At 51.3% G+C, this 18311-nt stretch overlaps 1 protein-coding gene across 2 annotated transcripts; it reads right to left on the bottom strand.

Moving 5' to 3' along the window:
* Nucleotides 1-5412: 5412 nt before the first annotated feature.
* Nucleotides 5413-18311, bottom strand: CDR2L (cerebellar degeneration related protein 2 like). Of its 2 annotated transcripts, none has more exons than XM_080923396.1 (5): nucleotides 17868-18311; nucleotides 10331-10443; nucleotides 9940-10088; nucleotides 8550-8714; nucleotides 5413-8049 (listed from the first exon to the last, which is right to left on the bottom strand). In XM_080923396.1, exons 1-5 carry the CDS (start codon nucleotides 17944-17946, stop codon nucleotides 7155-7157), a joined length of 1401 nt encoding a protein of 466 aa, XP_080779522.1. In that variant the 5' UTR covers nucleotides 17947-18311; the 3' UTR covers nucleotides 5413-7154. The 2 variants fall into 2 exon arrangements, with proteins under 2 accessions (XP_080779522.1, XP_080779523.1); XM_080923397.1 differs by having other exon boundaries at nucleotides 5413-8046.

The raw sequence follows: 18311 nt of genomic DNA, 5'->3' as shown, positions 1-18311 counted from the left end.
TAGTGGTGTTAATGGTGCTGGGGCAAGAAATTCTAATGCTAAGGCTTCAAGTAAGACAAGCAATGTTTGGAGGTGACCCATCCTTGGCTAAGTCCCTTGGTTGAGGTTGTGTATAGATAAAAATATATGTCAATAAATGTTAGTAATTGTTACTAATGCTTGTGGTTAAATCGTTATGGAGAGTTTTTTTTTTTTTTTTTTTTTTTTTTTTTGAGACAGTATCATCACCTAGAAAAATACACCCCTGGGACAATTTCAGTATTATCTAGGGACACTGGCTTATTGAAACAGGAGACTGTCATTGAAGCAAGCCTCTACAGTCTCCGCATTATTGGAGAGATAAACCAGCCCCCAGGCACGCTGGATTGGCAACTGACATCTTCCTTTGGGGCTCCGGGTTGGAAGGAGTCTCCTGGGTCCTTTCCTGACTGACTTATTCCCAGAACCTCAGAGGGCGCGGAGACGTTTCCATAGTGACTGGAAGATGCTGCTCAGGGAGCAAGCCCAGGCATCCACTCGGGTTGTGGATTATGAATAATAAAATCAGAGCATCTTTGCTCTGAGGTGGGCTCCAACCTGTGCCTGACCCACAGTCGCAGGAAAAAGAAGCTGCACGTTTCTGTGGCTCCAAATAAACACAGACTGTTCAGGCCATCTGGTGGCCTGGATTCTGCAAGAGGTCGGGGTAGTGGGGGGGGGGGGGTTGAGACAAGTTGCCCTAGGGCGGGGAGCTGCTCTTTTTACTGGCTGCTGCCAGGAACCATTCAGTATTGGAAGGGGGAGGTGACAGGAGGAAAAACAGGCCCAGGAGGTGACACTTGGATAGGTGAGTACTAAGGGGTGTGGTGGAGCATGCTTGTCATAGGAGGGTGAGACAGGAGGGCTACTGTGCTGAGGCTAGTTTACATTACACAGTGAGTTTCACGCCAGCCTAGGTTACATAAGACCTCCTGTTAAACAATAGTGATAAGGCTGGCCCTGAAAGTTGAGAACAGCTCCCCCTCTTCCTCTCATTGGTCCCCCAAAGGCTGGATGGCAGAGATGGTGTTTCAGGAAGGGGCCATTCACTCAAAATAGGGAAAAAGAAAGAAAGGATTATGAATCAACAGGCCAGTCCTGTAAGCAGAGGAATTTGTAGACCCAGCCCTGCTCTATAGCTTGTGAGACCCATGGGATTTTCCTTCTGATTGCCCCAAGTCAGCCAACCCATTAAAACTCTCCACATTGTGGCCATAAAGAACATTCAGTGAAGTGTGGGGGTATCAGAACTCAGTCAAAATAATTCTAATACATAGTATGTGTGTGGGGGGTGCTGGGGATAAACCACGAGGGCTTGCACATGCTAGAGAAACATTCTGCTATCAGCTACAGCCCCAGCCTGAGATGGAGTATTTCTGGGTGACTTTGAATGACTCACTTAACCTCCAAGCTTCAGAATGTTCTTCCATTAATGAGAGCTTTTGTATTTGTCTCATGAAGTTCCTGGGGAGTTAAACAGACTGGAACCACTTGCCACAGAGCCAGAGAGTCAACACACACAAAAGCCAGCCGCCACTCAGAGACACTGCACACAGGCCCCTTGAAGAAGATTCGATGGTCTTTCTCTGCAGCCCTAGGGTAGGAAATCCATTTCGACCTGCTCTCTAGACCCTTTTCCTTCTCCGGAGGGATGGGCAGCACAGAACATGCTCCGTGGCTTGAATAAATGGGCAAAGCTTCCTTGACAACTGCTTCCTTCTCTACCTCCAGTTTCCTGCTTGATCTCCTAGAAACAGCCTCCGTGTGCGTGCGTGTGTGTGTGTGTGTGTGTGTGTGGTATGTGTGTCTATGTGTATCTATGTGTATCTGTGCATTGTCCTCTGACCTCACACGTGCTTCACATGAAACCACGCACTGACGTAATCACCCACTCAGAGCCCAGCTCTGTGCTCAACACACTGCATCATCTTCCTTCCCCTCCAGAGTTCCACGTAGGCTAAGTAGGGTCTTGGTGATGACAGGCCTCCTAGGTGACAAGTTCACAATGCTGTGCACGGTCCACTCTACACCATTGGGAGGAGTCAGGTGCCTGGGGATGGGTGGGGGCTAGGAGCATCCTGGGCATGGAAAGTAAGTTTTGAGAACACCAGGAGACAAATGGCCCTCTCGTTCTTCCTATGGTCTTATGGTCTCAGTGGGCTACTTCCCAGGGGCCGGGTCTGATTTCTCTTTCTTTGTGGCCCTCCAGTCTCTTTCCTTCCACCTATCACTTACTCAATCTTGATGTTGCAACCCAGGAAAACCTTTAAGAAGCCCAGGGTTAGAAAGATGGCTCAGCAAGCCTGATGACCACAGTTTGATCCTTGGAACTCACATGGTAGAAAGACAGTCAATTCTTGAAAGCAATCCTATGGCCTCTATATCTGAGCCATGGTATGGGGAACCCCCTCACACTAATAATAAATAAGGATAAAAAATGGCGACTGAGGCTGGATAGATGACTTAGCAGTTAAGAGCTCTGGATGCACTTCTAAGAGAATGGGGTTCAATTCCAGAATCCCCCTGGGGGCTTGAAACTGTCTATAACTCCAGTCTCCATGGGATCTGATGCTTTCTTCTGGCCTTCTCAGGTACCAAGCATCCACCTGGTACATAGACACACGCAAGGGAAAAGTAACCATACATGTTTTAAAACAAAAAACAAACAAACAAACAAACAAAAAAAAAATACCAACCAGGGTCTCTTCTCCATAACAGTACCAAAGTAAGGAAGAAATCTCCCCTGACTCCTGACCCCCTTCCCAAGCCTCCCAAGCTAAAGCCAGAGCAAAGGTTTTGAACTCTAAGAAGTTCATGTGGGATGGCTGCCAGTCACGTGCTGACATCACCCATCTGCCAGTAGCCCAGTCATCCTGGGCAAATGTCCTCTGGTGAAACCAGGCTGACTATGAACCATCAGCCTCCCTGGCTAGGGAGTCAGTCATGAAGAAGAGCAAAGTGCCATGTTGGTGGTCCTCATGGAAGTCAGGGTTAAGTGCTAACTTGGACACGCTTGGAAGAAGCTGTGTGTGGTTGGTGTTGAGCAAGGTATCACCTTCCAGCTGGATTGAAAGAGGGCATGTGTTCAACTGGCTCCTCATCATGGGACTTTGGATATTACCCTAAATGCAAAACTGGGATGGTTCAAACAGCCCCTGCTGGCTAGTTCTAAATATGTATTTTTTGCAGTTAAAAAAAAAAGTAGGTGAAAAACTGTCTAAATAGGTTTGAGATTGAAGAGGATATTAAAAAGGGAAGGCAGAGCCAAGTGTGGTAAACTGCACACCTAAACTCTCAACACTATGGAGGCTCAGGGATCCCAGCGGATTCCTGCAAGGCTAGAGGAGCTAATATCACGGTCCAGTGTACTTAGTTACATGATAAACCCTGCCCCCCCCTCCCCTGGATTGTTCAAGGTAAGATTTTTCTATGGAACAGTCCTGGCTGTCCCAAAACTCCAGGCTAGCCTCGAACCCACAGAGACCTGCCTGCCTCTGCCTCCCGATTAAAGGCACGTGCCACCTTTCTTGGCAAAAACCATTTCTCAATAACAATAAAGGAACACTGGACGAGAGTTGTCACATGCATCTCCTGTTCTGTGTGATGATGCTAAGACCCAAGATTGGGGTAAGGGGACCTTAGGAGTGTAGGGATCAGGGATGCAGGCGGGGACCAAGAATTCTAGGTCTCTGAAGCTTTCAGAAAGGCGTGCTTAAATGCAATAAGAAGCGAAGGCCTGGTGTAGAGGCACAATGCCTGTAATCCATGTACATGTGGAGGTCAGAGGACAACTTCATAGAATGGCTTCTCTCCTTTCAACTTTACAGGGATTCTGGGGATCAAACTCAGCAGGACTGTGGCAAGAACCTCTACATGCCGAGCCACCTTACAGCCGGCCTCTATGACTTAAAACAATTTTACATTTATTTTACATGCCGTGGTGCCAGTGCAGAAGTCAGAGGACGAAGAGTCATTTAAACCTATCTTCTCAAATATCATACATCGATGTTAGCTACGATCTGCACAGATTAAGATGAAAAGGGGGGGCAGGGCATAGTGGTGCAATCCTTTTTATTTTTAAAGATTTATTTATTTATTATATGTAAGTACACTGTAGCTGTCTTCAGACACACCAGAAGAGGGCATCAGATCTCATTACAGATGGTTGTGAGCCACTAGGTGGTTGCTGGGATTTGAACTCAGGACCTCTGGAAGAGCAGTCAGAATTCTTAACCACTGAACCATCTCTCTAGCCTGAGGTGCACTCCTTTAATCCCACTATTTGGGAAGCAAAGGCCAGTGGAGCTCTGAGTTCCAGGCCAGCCTGGTGTACATAGTGATGGTCTCTCTGATTATTTGTTTGTTTGTTTTGCCTGCATGTATATATGTGTACTGTGTGCATGATGGTCTGTCTGATTGTTTGTTTGTTTTGCCTGCATGTATATATGTGTACTGTGTGCTTGATGGTCTGTCTGATTGTTTGTTTGTTTGTTTGTTTGTTTTGCCTGCATGTATATATGTGTACTGTGTGCACGCCTGGTGCCTGCACAAGTCAGAGGAAGGCACTGGATGCCCTGAAACTGGAGTTACAGATCACTGAGATCCTTTACCTGGGTGCTGGCAACTGAGCCCAAGTACTCTGCAAAATTAAGAAGTACTCCTTACTGCTGAGCCATCTCTTCAGCCCTGAAACCAAGCCTTGATGAATAAGAAAGAAGGAGAGAGGGAGAGGCTGGGGGTGTGGCCCAGGGACAGTATCTGACAAGTACAACTCCCCCCCCTTCAATCCCCTGTAGCAGGTAAACTGGACGTGGTGTCAAATGCCTGAAATCCTAGCATTTGGGAAGGAAGAAGGGTCAGAAGTTCAAGACCACCCCCAGCACTTACCACATAGCAGGCTTGAGTCTAGCGTGAGGTCCAAGAGATCCTGTCCCAAAAAGACAAAGAACACTCCCCCACACTGTTGATCATGAATGCTATGCCTGACATAGCTCCACCTCCCTGCCCCCATTGTTAGATTACTTACTTCTATTTGTAGTTGCTTTGGGGGAATCTCCCCAAGCCAGAATGTAAACTCCAGGGCAATACAGACCTGTTGTGTTTTGTTCAGGGTGCTTGGCATACTGGCTCTTCATAGACACAGACTTTCCCAGGGGCTGATCGCAGGCTGTCTAATCATAGGTAAGTAGTCATAAGAAAGCTGAGATTTCAGGGCAGAGAGTGACCTCAAAGGACGCACCCCTCGTCTGCAGTGCAGGAGGCAAGGGGCCCGTGAGATGCGGAGACGCAAGTGTGGATCCTCTTGTGTTTTTACAGTACTGGTGCATTTTTTATTAAAGAAGAGAATAAAGCATTTGTAAATATATTTCTCTCATGTATACTTCAAAGGTGACGCTGATCAGCTGCTACAGAACTGGGGAAGTGACCAGACCTGAATTCCTCCCCTATCCCCAGATGACAGGGACACACAAGAGAGCATGGAGGTGCCCAGCCCCAAAGGACAAAAGGTTCCAAGTCACGTGAATAGAAGGATCCAGCTGCTAGCTGGCATCTCAGTGCCTCTCCGGGGATGCCAGACATGCGTGGTAAAAAAGCCCATTTACCCGTTAGAAGGAGGTAAGGCGTGACGGTTCCTACTGGGCTCCCGGCATTGAGGCCTGAGTCACTGCCTCCTGCTGGATTATATGGCTCCACTGATTCTAGGATCTTCGGAAGGGTGGTGGAAGGAACCAGAAGCCCTGAAAGACTGCTGAGGGCAAGCCGGGGCCCCAGACATGTCTTCCATGATGCTTGGCTTTCTGAAGGTTTAGACTAAAATATTGAACCCCTGACCCAGGTGGGGGCCTCAAAAGCCACCCCCACAGAGGCAGGAAGTAAAGAGCAGGTGTTCTGTAGAAAGGTGGAAAAGGAACAATTTCTTCCTCAACTTAAGAATACAACACAACATGAGGGCCCGGCAGTGGTGGATCCCATTTTTAATCCCAGCACTTGGGAGGCAGAGGCAGGAGGATCTCTGAGTTGGAGACCAGCCTGGCCCACAGAGCGAGTTCCAGGGCTACACAGAAAAGCCCTGGGTCAATAAAACAGAACAAAACCCAACCAAACAAAACCAGCAAGGATCCTACAGTCCCTGGTGAAGGACAGGAATGAACACTTGGACCTGGGTTGGTGACACACAGGACATTCTGAAGGCTGCAGATGTGAACTGTCCCAGGGGTGGCCTGAGGAAGAGAGGACTGGATGAGACATCATGGTCCCTGAGATGGGGGCAGGAGCAGAGAAAGGAAGGAAAGCAAAGGTGGTTCAAAGGCTCAGGAGAACTCCCTGCCATCTCAGCCCCTGGAAGGCTTCATGCCCAGAAGGTACTTCCAGGAATGGAACTTGGCTCTTCCATTCCTGAGAGGAAAGGGACACGACCCGTGTATGGCTGTGGAGAAGCTCCCTCTTCCTCTATTCAGATTGGCTACTGGTCTGTGGTGAGCGGAAGACCTTTGCCAGGGCTGCACGGGGAGGTACACTGGAGTCTGGCTAAAGCTTCCTTGCTCTGTTAGGTGGGAGCTATCTGTGTCCTGCTCGGAATTCTGGGAGTGGTACACCTGGCGCTAAAGGAATGACAGTCGTGACTGGCAAGAAGCAGTGGATGGTCTAGGAGACCCCAGACACCAACAATGGCTGGCTCCGAGGCCCCCGTTCAAGTGTTTCCAGTTGTGACAAGGCTTCAGGCAGCCCTGCATTGCAAATCTCTCAGAAAAACAACTTTGGAGGGCGAAGCCAGAAAGGCTTGCAGATTGGCAGCAATCTGAGGGTGAGGCCTGGGGTCCAGAAGCCAAGGGCTGAAGGAGCTGAAAAGCTGGGGTACAGTGGTGGGGTGGCAGTGGCGGGGCGGGGTGTGAGTTTGGCTTTTAAACTGAGCTGTGCCTTCAAGCTGAAGCAAAGTGGCCAAGGGAGGCAGAACAGGTGAGTCAGGCCACCAGCAGGAAATATGCTATGTCCCTCAGATCAGAAGGCCTTCCTTGCTCATGTTCCAGCCACCAGCTATGATATATTGTTGCGTGAAGGGCTTTCTCACTTGCCAAGAGGCATGAGAGACCCCTCTGGTGGGGAGGCAGACGGAGGCTACAGGCCTAGAGAAGGGGTCACTTGCTGCTGTGTGTCTTGACTTTGGTGGCGTTGATGTCGGCCTTGGTCTTCTGGATCCTGGCAAAGATCTCTTTGAAGAGTGCTTTGTACTCGGGCTGGCTCTGTTCCAGCCGCTTATCCACGGCCTCCACGTGTTGGCTTAGGCTCTTCTCACCCGCCCTGCCCTCTCCCTGGCTCTCCTCGCCCCCCAGCAGGTCCCTCCATGAGCTATCGCGGGAGATGGGCCGTGAGGTCTGCACCCCCGCATGCCGTACCCCGGCACCGTGCTGCCGGCATTTGCTCAGCAGCTCCTCGTATTTCTCCAGCAGCGCGTGGTACTGCTCATCCACCTCCCTCAGGATAGACATACCGCGCCTGCGCACACTGTTGGCATGCAAAGTGAGGTTGCCAGCATGGCGGCTGGCTGGGTCTTTGGCCACTATGGCATTGAGTGCTGTGTCACTGCAGCTCTTGCGCACTGCGTGGCTGGGGGAAGCTGCAGGCGAGGAGACGCCATCCTGGGCATTGGAGTCGTTGCCACTGCCTGGCTGGGGGTCATCAGTCTCAGGGGCCTGAGTGAGGGGCGCCAGCAAAGCCTCGGCCAGGTGCTCATCCCGGGCCAGCAGGTAGGTCTTGGCCTGCTTCATCTGCTGCAGCTCCAGCAGCTCGGCCTCCAGCTCCTGCACGCGCAGGCGGCAGCCCTCCATCTCACACAGCTGTCGCTCCAGCTCCGTGTACTCCTGGAGCACCGCCGTGTACTCACGTTCAGCTCGCTCCTTGCGCTGTCGCTCCTGGCTCACCTGGGAACGGAGCACCCCAACCAAGGTCTGCAGTCGTTCGTTTTCCTGCTCCAGCGGCCGAGGTCCCAGCTCCATCGAGGAACTGTGTAGGCGGAAGGCGTCCTCGCATCTGCTAAGGGGCAGGCAGCGGTCATGGCCAAGGCCCTGGACCAAAGTGTCAGACACTAGGCTCTCTCGTCCATTGGCCTAATTCTTCCTTGTGCCCCCCTGAGTCACCCTGCACCCCTATGACTTTCTCTCCTGGCTGTGTCTGAGGATTCATCAGCGCCAAGCTCAAGGCCTCCTGCACGTCAGACAAGCAGGCTTCTCACTGGGCCATATCTCCAACCTCACCTTGATCTTCATGAAGCCGTCTTTCTCCTAACTAGGATGGGGATTCATTCCAGCATAACACACATTCTAGGCAAATACCTGTCCAACCACACTCCTGCTAGGTTAGAAGCCTGGCTGTGCTGAGTAATAACACGTGACCTTGGATGAGCCACGTGACCAGCTATGGCGGTTCTTAGCAAGCATCCTGAGGGCTTAGACCAGACACTGTAGATCTCCCTCATCCCTTAGCCAGCTAGCTCTCTTGGGACTCTAAGGTAACACACCAGGGCCCTTGCCTACCGGGGACTTGTGCACAGTTCCTTCAGGCAGGGGAAGGTATGGATGGTTCTCCTGCGTTCCCGCTTTTCTCGGCGAACCCGAAGTTGCTCCAGGCCTCGAAGTTGCTCCACCTGGGCCTGTAGCTCCTCGACCTGGGACTGCAGGCGTTCAATGGTCTCTGTCAGCCTGGAATAGGATGAAGATATGCATGGGAGACATTACTAATAATTATTATTTTGTAAAAATTATTAGGACTGGAGAGATGGCTCAGCCGCTAAATGCTAGGCTCACAACCAAAATGTTAAGATTGATTTTTAGGTGTGTGTGTGTGTGTGTGTGTGCAGGTGCCTAAGGAGGCCGAAAGAGGGAGTTGGAGACCCTGGAACTGGAACTAGGTGATTGTGAACCATTCACTGAGGGTGCTGGGAACCAAACTCTGGGCCCAGATCAGCAAGCACTCTTAACCTCCCAGCTATCTCTCTCACCCCCCCTCCGGGTGGGGAGACACAGACGCCTCCTCGCTGCAGCTCGGGATCCTTGTCGATAGAGGATGCAGAGTTAGAGACAAACAGACGACCTTGAGCTTGATGTCTGGGGAATCCAGAGAACGTTCCGCTCTTCACCCGTGGCCAAGTGTTTGGAATTTGGGATTCCAAATACACGTCATTGTGTCTTACATTTTACAAAGGGGCTTGAACTCAGGTTCTCAAGCCTGTGCAGCAAGCACTTTAGCCAACTGCACCCCAGGTCCTTGCACACGCCTCTGTCACTACCACGGTGCACTGCAGGGACACATCTGTGAAGTCCCAGAGGGCAGGTCAGGGTCACTGAATCCTTTAGTACCTGAGTCTGGTGCATAACTGGAATACCCAGAGGTGGGAGGTCGTTTGCTGGAGTATAGGCCGTGCTTCACCTTTTGGTTGTAGGGGGCTGGAGAGACGGCCCCGTGGTTCAGAGCACTTGTGCTTACTGAGGACCTGGGTTTAGTTTCCAGAGCCCACACGGTGGCTCACAACCATTTGTCACTGTAGTTCCAGAGGGATCCCACACCCTCTCCTGGCACGCAGGCAAAACACCCACCCATATAAAATAAAAACAATCTTAAAATGAGGGGACTGGGTGGTGGCGGTACAGGCCCTTAATCCCAGTATTCGGGAGGGAGAGGCAGGCAAACCTCTGAGTGTGAGGCCAGGCTGCTCTCCGTAGAGAAACTCCGCCTTGAAAAACGAAAAAAAAAAAAAAAAAAAAAAAAAAAAAAGGGCTGGGGACACAAACGAGTGGTTTGATGGTTTGACAAGGATGGCCTCGTTGTCACTCCAGTCTCTAAAGCCCTGTCTTCTAGGACTGTGTGAATCTCCCCACCAGTCACATGCAACACCCTGGGCCTCTCCCTCACCATCCCATCCCTCACCCATGGATCTTCTGCTGGGCAGCCTTACTCTCCAACACCAGCCTCTGATTGGTCAGCTCCAGGTCTCTGGCCGTCAGGTCCAGCTGTTCGTACACTTTGGCATGCTGCTCATTCACGAGCCTCAGCGTGTCCAGCTGCTTGGTCAAGTACTAGGGGCGGAGGTAAGGGTGGAATAAACCTTTACAATGAGGCTGGGACAGGTATCACTGGCTGTCCCTCTACCGCTCCTAGGCCGATTGGCTCTGAGAGGTTTAGGAGCTGAAGACCACTGTGCGGTGGGCTGCCTGCGGCTGGTGGGCAGGTGGTGAGCTGTGACCATAAGTTGCACAAATGCTCGCACAGGCCAAGGCCAGAGGTACTTGGGAGATGGGAGAAGGCAGAAGCCCCTCACCTCGATCTCCTGCACCTGCTCCTCATTGGTGGAGTACATCTGCTGCAGGGACTCCTCCAGCTCCTTGTTCCTCTCCAGCAGAGTCTTCCCGAGCTCAGCGGCTAGGTGCAAATCTGGGGGTGGGGACGGGCAAAGAGCACAGTGAGGAAGTCAGAGAGCCCTCGAAATTACAGAAGCCCTAGCATTCACCGCTGGCTGGGATCTGGGTGACTTCAGCGGCACCCTGATGCGCCCTGATGGGAGCTACTCTCAGAAGCCCCAGCAGGCAGGAGGTTAGCCTGTGGGCATTTCCCAGCATGCTCCGGGCTCACTCCTTTCTCTTCCTTCATGACTCTGCTTTGGCTTTGGTTGGACAGAATCTTACTGTGGAGCTCAGGCTACCCTGGACTCACGATCCGAATGCTGAAACTGAAGGCGTGTGCTACCAACCAGCCTGGTATTTCTTTCTGATTGTGGTTAAAAAAAAAAACAAAAAACAAAAAAAAAAAAAAAAAAAACAACAGTGTAGAAAGGTGGAAAGTCAACGCTCAAAGCTTGATCGAGCCGCCCATGGTGGTGCAAAACCTCTAATCCCAGAACATGGGAGACGGAAGCAGGCGGGTCTCTGTGAGTCTGAGGACAACCAGGGTTATGCATTGAGATCCTGTCTGTTGCAAAGAGAAAAAAACAGGCTCTGAAGAGGTTGCTCAGCAGTGAAGAGCTCGTTGCTGTTCTTAGAGAACCAGAGTTTGCTTCCCAGCAGGTAAGGTTCTATAACTCTAGTTTCAGGGGATCAAACATCGACTTTTAGCTCTCGTGGGACACCTGCACACACATCACACACACACACACATCCACACACACCCCTAAAAAACCAAAACTGAACCAATGAGATGTCCAGTCGGTAAGAACAATTTCTGCTGAACCTGGACCCTCATTGGGAAAGAACAGAATCAACTCCTACGAGATGCCCTCTGACTTCCACATGCATGCCCATACACATACATATATGCACACAACACACACAGTGTAATACAAATACACTTTGTGCAAACAGCTGTATTTTGTCTGCGCCTGCTTTTCTCCTCTAGCAGTATCTCACCGTAGCTTTCTGTGGGCAGACCTATATATGCACTATTAGTGGATGCAGTTCAGGCTCTCAACACGGTTGTCTAAATCATCTCTGGTGATTGTCTTTGATTGGGTGGAGTGTCTTTGAGTACTTTTTTCTCTTAAAAGTGAAACTGATGGGCCAAGTGCGGAGTGCATACATGCCTATAACCCCAGAACTCAGGAAACCGAGGCAGGAGGACCAGGAGTTTGAGGCCATCCTGGGCTACATGAGATTCGCTCTGTCTTGAAAACAAACAAAAAAACAAAACAAAAGAACCAACAGAACAACAATGACGACAACTACAAACCCCAGCAAACTAGGACGGGGCTGAGCTCAGACAGCGCTAGTGTAGCGTGCAGGAAGCCTGACATTCAGTGCCCAGCGTGACAGGAAGTGTGCACCTGTAATCCGGTACGGAGGAGGTACAGGCAGGACCTGGAGTTCAAGGTTGTCCTTTGATATATAGGCTTTGTTCAAGGCCAGCCTGAGTTACTCGGGACCCTGCTTAAAAACAAATAAACCAATAAAAAACAACAATGAAACTGTGCCACAGGCCCAAGACCCAAGCCACTCAGGAGGCTGAGGCAAGAGGGACCATAGTTTGAAGCCGGATCAGACAACCCAGAGGTACTGTCTCAAAATAAAAGAACAAAAGTAAGGATTTGGGCCTGGTAGCTTACTTATGTAATCTGGCAGTTGGGAGGCAGAGGCAGGGTTGCACCAAATTTCATGTCCAGTCAGGATTACAGGGTAAGACCCTATCTCAAAAACTGGGCCGTGGTGGTGCGTGCCTTTAATCGCAGCACTCGGGAAGCAGAAGCAGGCGGATCTCTGAGTTCCAGGACAACCTGGTCTACAGCGTGAGTTTCAGGACAGCCGGGACTACACAGTGAAACCCTGTCTCAAAAGCAAAACAAAACAAAACAAAAAACCCAAACAAACAACAACAAAAAAACCCCCACAAAACAACATAAAAATCCCAACCAACCAAAGACAAAAACAAAAAAGTTATCACTACAGTGCTAGAGAGATGGCTCAGTGATTAAGAGCACCTTCTGCCATTACCGAGGATCTGGGCTGGGCTCCCAGCACCCACATGGCAGTCCAGAGATAGAAGCAGTAGTGTGGTTATCCAGCATGTGTTAAGATCTGGACTTAACTAGTGACTCATGTGACTATGACTGAAAAATAGGAGCCAAACTAAGGTTAACTTCATAGTATGAAACCCTTAGATCAGGGTTGGAGAGATGGCTCAGTGGTTAAGAGCACTGACTGCTCTTCCAGAGGTCCTGAGTTCAAATCCCAGCAACCACGTGGTGGCTCACAACCATCTGTAATGGGATCTGATGCCCTCTTCTGGTGTGTCTGAAGACAGCTGCAGTGTACTCAAATAAGTAAAATAAATAAATCTTAAAAACCAAAAACCATTAGTGCAAACCACCACTTTTTGTGAGAATGTGTTCCTAGAAACAGGATTCTTGGGGCAAACAGTGGGCCTATGAATCCATTCTGCCCAAAGCAGGAAAGCCCTGGTTTATTATTATTACTTAAAGTTACGAGGCCGTTTTTTACATTCTAGGCCGATGGTGTAAATCTGGATAAAGATTTGTAAGAGCAACTCTTCAGGGCCAATAAGACCTGGTGCTATTTTTAGACATAATGATAGTTCGGCCTTCCCTCAAAGACAGATGGGCTTTCTGGTCCGTCCCCCTCTCCCCCACCAACCTCCAGCAAGTTTTAGATTGGTTGTTTTGGCTACACCCTCTGCTATGCAGCAGACAGGCCCGGTGAGGCCTTCCTCTTGGACCCTTATAGAGCTGGGATACTGGTTAGGTAGAGGGCAGAGCATCCTGTGTGGGTTTCCTTGTGAAAGCCAGAGTGACCTGATCAGCTACTGTACCCAAGCAAAAGGTCAAGTCTTATCAGGAACAAGCCTAGAGTCGCTCCCACAATGAGGGTAAATTATTTTTCTTCTTTCTTTAAAGACAGAATATCTTGTAGCTCAGGTTGGCCTCAAACTTGCAATGTAGCTGAGGGTGGCCTTGAACTTTTTTCCTTCTGCTAGTACCTCCTAAGTGCTGGCAAGGTGGGGAGATGCCGTAGGATCTGCTTTCATGTTGGGGAATTAAACCTAGCACTTCCTGCACGCTAGGCAGGTGCTCTACCAACTGAGCTACAACCAACTTTTGTTGCTGTTTTGAGGTAGGGTCTCAAGTGGTCCAGGTTTTCCTTGATATGTGAGCAAGAATGGACTTTAAACTCCCCATTCCCATTGCTTCTGCCTCCCAAGTACAGGATATAGACAAGCTCAGAGTAAGGATGAGGTTTAAAACAGCCTGAATGAGGTCTCTAGAGCTAAATTAATCGGAGCTGCGGGCTTCATGTCCTGACGTCACCGGGAAGCAGGTCTCTCTAGCTAGACTGTAATGACAGAGCCTACAACAAAAAACAGTTTTCCTGAAGGAAACAAACCTAAATCAGATACAAACTCCATAGCCTGGGGCAAGTAGCCTGTCCGAAGAAGGTGTCAAAAGGTTGAGTCACCTAATATAAACCTAGCATGAGTTTATATATGTTGGGCCAAAGTCTGGAGGTGTCTACAGAGTTGTACAAAGTTTGAAGCCCAGTGTTCTGATTATTGAATGACAGTCATGTGCGTGGGAATAACAGAGGTGGGAGGAGGGGAGGTTGGCTTTGAGGGAACCTCACAGTCTTCCCAGTCTGTTAACAGGCTAGTGATGTTCAGCTCATCCCTTTCCTAAAAGTTTCTGGCCTTGGTGTTGGCATTTTGTCTAGGCTTCGCCCCACAGTTACCTGGCAACAGCCAGGCATGCCGACTCATTATAAAAGTGGCTGCTTGCTTCATCCTCATTCTCTGACTCTCTTACTTTCCTCTTTCTCCTGCTCCCCTCTCTTTCCCCACACCACGTGTTCATGGCCGGCCTCTACTCCTCTATTCTCTGCCTTTCTCTGTCTCTACTACCTCTTCAACTCCCTCCCCACGCCTTGAATAAACTCTATTCTATACTTGTGTCTGGTACCTCAGGGGGAAGGGGTGCCTCAGCATGAACCCGCAGAGGCACCCCATTCCCCTACACAGTACGGTGCCTCCACCAAACATATCCCTGGCTTCTCTATCTGTTTGTAAATCACAACACTTGGAACTGTTAGGTGGTCTAGGAAGTAACCATATATCTGGGTGGCCTGTGACAAGACCCTGTAGCCCAGCCAGAATTCAAAGCCAGTAGAATTAGAAAATGTCAAGGACAATTTCAACACCACGCTCCTCCTCCCAGGAGAGTTGAGATGTGTGAGTTCTTGCTGCTCATAGCCTGGGATCCCAGTGTGGGGGTATACCACACTGTGAACAGAGAGACATCGAAGGTTGTCTTGCAAAGACTTGACCACCTAGTGATCCAATGACTTTGAAAGGAAGGAAGAAAGAACGGAGGCGGGAGAATCTCGGGGGAAACTGGATCATATTGCAAGCTAAGCTGGTCAGAGCTGCCGGGAGTGAGGATGGGTGGGGTCTAGAGGCTCTAGAGGAAAGGACTGAGATGAACTAGAGGAGGCAGCTTGTGGAAGGATAGTTGGCAAATCTGGACTCAGGAGCGGGTGGCCTGCATGCTGAGAAACGTGGAAGCTAGCTGAGCAGGATCACAGAGCAACATTAACAAGCCTGTTACTGGCCGCTCTCAACCAAGCCAGGGAAGATACTGAGTCTGCGTTGCCACGCCCCCTGCCTGGCCCTCGGGGCTCTCTGGGGCTTCCTTCAGGGGACTTTAGTGGTTAGTTTAAGGCAATGCCCCAGAGAAAACAAAAGAATCCCCCTGCCCCGAAATCATCACCCATTTGGCTGGGCGTCAGGGTGGAGCAGGACAGACTCCTGACAGAGGCAGGAGAGGTTCAGGCCAAGATGGACTGAGGTGGAAGAGAGCAGCTGGTGGATCTGGGCGTCCCGCCGCACAGGGCACAAGAGTCAGGAACTCAGAATGGCCTTTGGGGGTAAGCAGGGCGGAGGAAGGACATCCCTTTCCTTCCCAGTCAGCATTCCCAGGGGTGGGGAGGACTCAAGGTCAGGCTAGGCAGGAAGGGAGGTCAGGTCTCAAAATCTGTGACTCAGCAGCCATCCCTCAGCCTGGACAGAGGTGGTCACAGGTGGAGGAGGGGAAAGGCAAAGAAAGAGCCAGTGCTTATAATTAATTCACGACTTTTTCTATTTTTACAGGCGCTCAAGTTAGTGGGCAGAGGGAACCTAGCAAATCTAAGACCCCACCTGTCCTGCCTACCTCCTGCCTCTATGGAGCCACACTAAAGCCAAACACAATCTCTGGGGACAATGTCTTTGGGGAGTGAAGTTGGGGCTTGGCTCTGGGTAAGGGAAAACAGGCAGGAAGGATACTCCATGTATGGGGTGAAGAAATCACCTTGTGTCAGAGCTGATTGGAAGGACAGATTTGTGGACTGAGTTCAAAGAGGAACACAAACGGGCCCTCTGGCTTGACTGTCTTCTTGGCAGATGCTCCATCAGTCACCCAGCTCTCCTGCCTTGGCATGCAGCACTGAGAGGCTAGACTTCCTTTGTCCCCTACTTCCCTGTCCTTCATTTGGCCCCAGGCCTCGGTTACAAACATCCCTTCTCCCAGCGTGCCTTCCTTCCTCCAGCCTCCAGCTCAGAGCTCTTTCTTAAGGGGACAATGCTGTCACACAACTGTTACTTTAACTTCCCACTTCCGTCCCCTCCGCTGGAATTGAGGATCAGGGGGACAGATTCCATCCTTAGACTCCGCAAAGCCTCTGGCAGGAGGAGGGTCCTCTTTCTTCATAGAGTGTTTCATCACTGGGTGTCCCCGTGGTTCCTGGGCTCTGTCTACACCTCGAGCTGCAGGCCTGATCCACAGGACCCGAGAAGCAGGCCATGTCTGGAGCTCTTCAGTCCTGCTAGAATGGCAGTTCCTGTCCCTTGGCAGAAGCCACACATCTCCCACCCCTACTCCAAGGCTTCTTCCTCCCACATCTGGGCTGGGCACGGTGCCAAGCCTTCATTAGGGGGTGCAGGAACTAAATGAGACCGCCATGGTATTAGCATCTGCCTCCCCTAGAGGCTATCTTCGCCAGAAATGAGCTTTTCATCTTTCCGTCTGTGCTAGCCTCTCCCAGGAAGCCATCCCATAATCACTTACACTTAGAGCATACAAGTGGGCCTCCCTCACCAGCCCTTGTGTATCCAGAGGGTCGGGCTGTAACTGTGCCCAGGACCCAGAATGCTGTCTGGTTCTCACATGGGGCCAGTAGGTGTTCATAGAGTAGGAAAGTTTTAGGGGGTACTAACTAGGACTGAGAAGAGTTGCCACAGAAACATGGGGGGAGCTCATTGCAATGTCTAGCCCAACACCCTCCATCCCACAGAGCTCTCCCACAAGTACAGGGACAGCCTCTCATCTGCAGGTGAAGCTTGGCTGCATGGGGAAGTGGATCAGGAGACAAAGGCGCCAGGATCCAAGTGCAAGCAAGGGAAGCGAGTTGGGGAAAAACCAGGGCTCTGGGCCCTGAGGATGGAGACCAGGCCTTCGTGGCACACACACTGTGCCAGGCTTGGGTTTCAATACCTCGGCGCTTGCAGGAGACCCTGACCCTCAGAGTTTCAGTAAGAACTGGCAAAGAAGAGGATGGGACCTGACTACTCCAACAGGCCTTGGCCTTGACCCTCTTGGGCCTCCTGGTCAAGTCGGCTCCACCTCTCAGCCACCTCATCACCAGCTTCTAACCCCCTTCTGGTCATTCTCTAGATCCTCGGATGAGAGCTCACTCTTTCCCCGGGGATCTCATTAGGCAAGAAGGCAGAAATTGCTAAAGGACCCCTTAACATCCTGAGCCACTTGGGTGGAAGCTCCGTGCAGGGGAAAGGCCAGGAAGCGCCTCTCTCGAGAAGGCAGATTGGAGACTTCCAGCTTCTTCGCAGGCATGAGCATGCACCACCCCCTTTCTGGGCAGAGGGAAGCGAGTTGGGGAAACTTTTTGGAAGTCTTAGAGCTCAGAAATTCTGGCCCCGACAGATGCTGTTGATCTGCAGAGATGAATTATCTCAACATACAGTGCATTCTTAGCAAAAGTACCAGGAATCCCTTGTGGGCCCCAAGACTTCCATTCCACCTACTACTCGGGCCCCTAACAATACCCTACTGAGGCACGAGTGTAGTTGCTGCTACTAAAATGAGAAGGGCAATGATGCCCTCTCAACTGGACACTTTTGAAAGTCTCTTCCTGCGTCCAAATCATTCAGGGCAGCGCCCTTCTCCGTCCACGTCCCCATTCTCAAGAAGCATCATGCTCTACTGGGCGCACCAGGTCCAGCCCAGCCCTTTTCTAGGTGATACCGCCCAACAATGGAATAGTGGCCAGGGGTCTCGGGGCACACGCTGTTTCCCTCCCCGCCGCGCTCACCCTGCTCCAGGTCCTGATGGTCGTACCAGGACTCCTCCTCCTCTGCGGAGAAGTCCTCCATCCCCGCGGCTCTCCGCATGGCCCCGCGGGTGGCGGTGGGCGGGCGCTGCGGCAGCTCAGGGCCTGGGCTCGTAGCCCGGGACAATGCGGCGGAGGTGGCCCGGGCTTCCAACGTCGCGGACTCGGGCTGCAGCGCCCCTGCGCCCGCCACCCGCGATCGCCATCCGCTACGGGCCGTGCGCTCAGCGGGGCCTTTGGCTCCCGCGCTCCCCGGGTCCCGCCGAACTGGGGACGCCGGTTGGCGGCGGCACAAAGGGCGGAGGGGTGGGGACTGCAAAGCTGGACGACAGCTGGGACCACCCGGGACCGCCTGCAGGGCTGGGGCGTCAGCAGAGTGTGGGTGCAGCGGCGGGTACCCCTTGCCCGCCTCCGGCCCGCAAACAA

This window comes from Micromys minutus (assembly GCF_963924665.1).
Source record: "Micromys minutus genome assembly, chromosome: 10".
NCBI lineage: Eukaryota > Metazoa > Chordata > Mammalia > Rodentia > Muridae > Micromys > Micromys minutus.
Note: the sequence above shows the minus strand (reverse complement) of the source record. Positions and strands in the feature narration are given on the sequence as shown.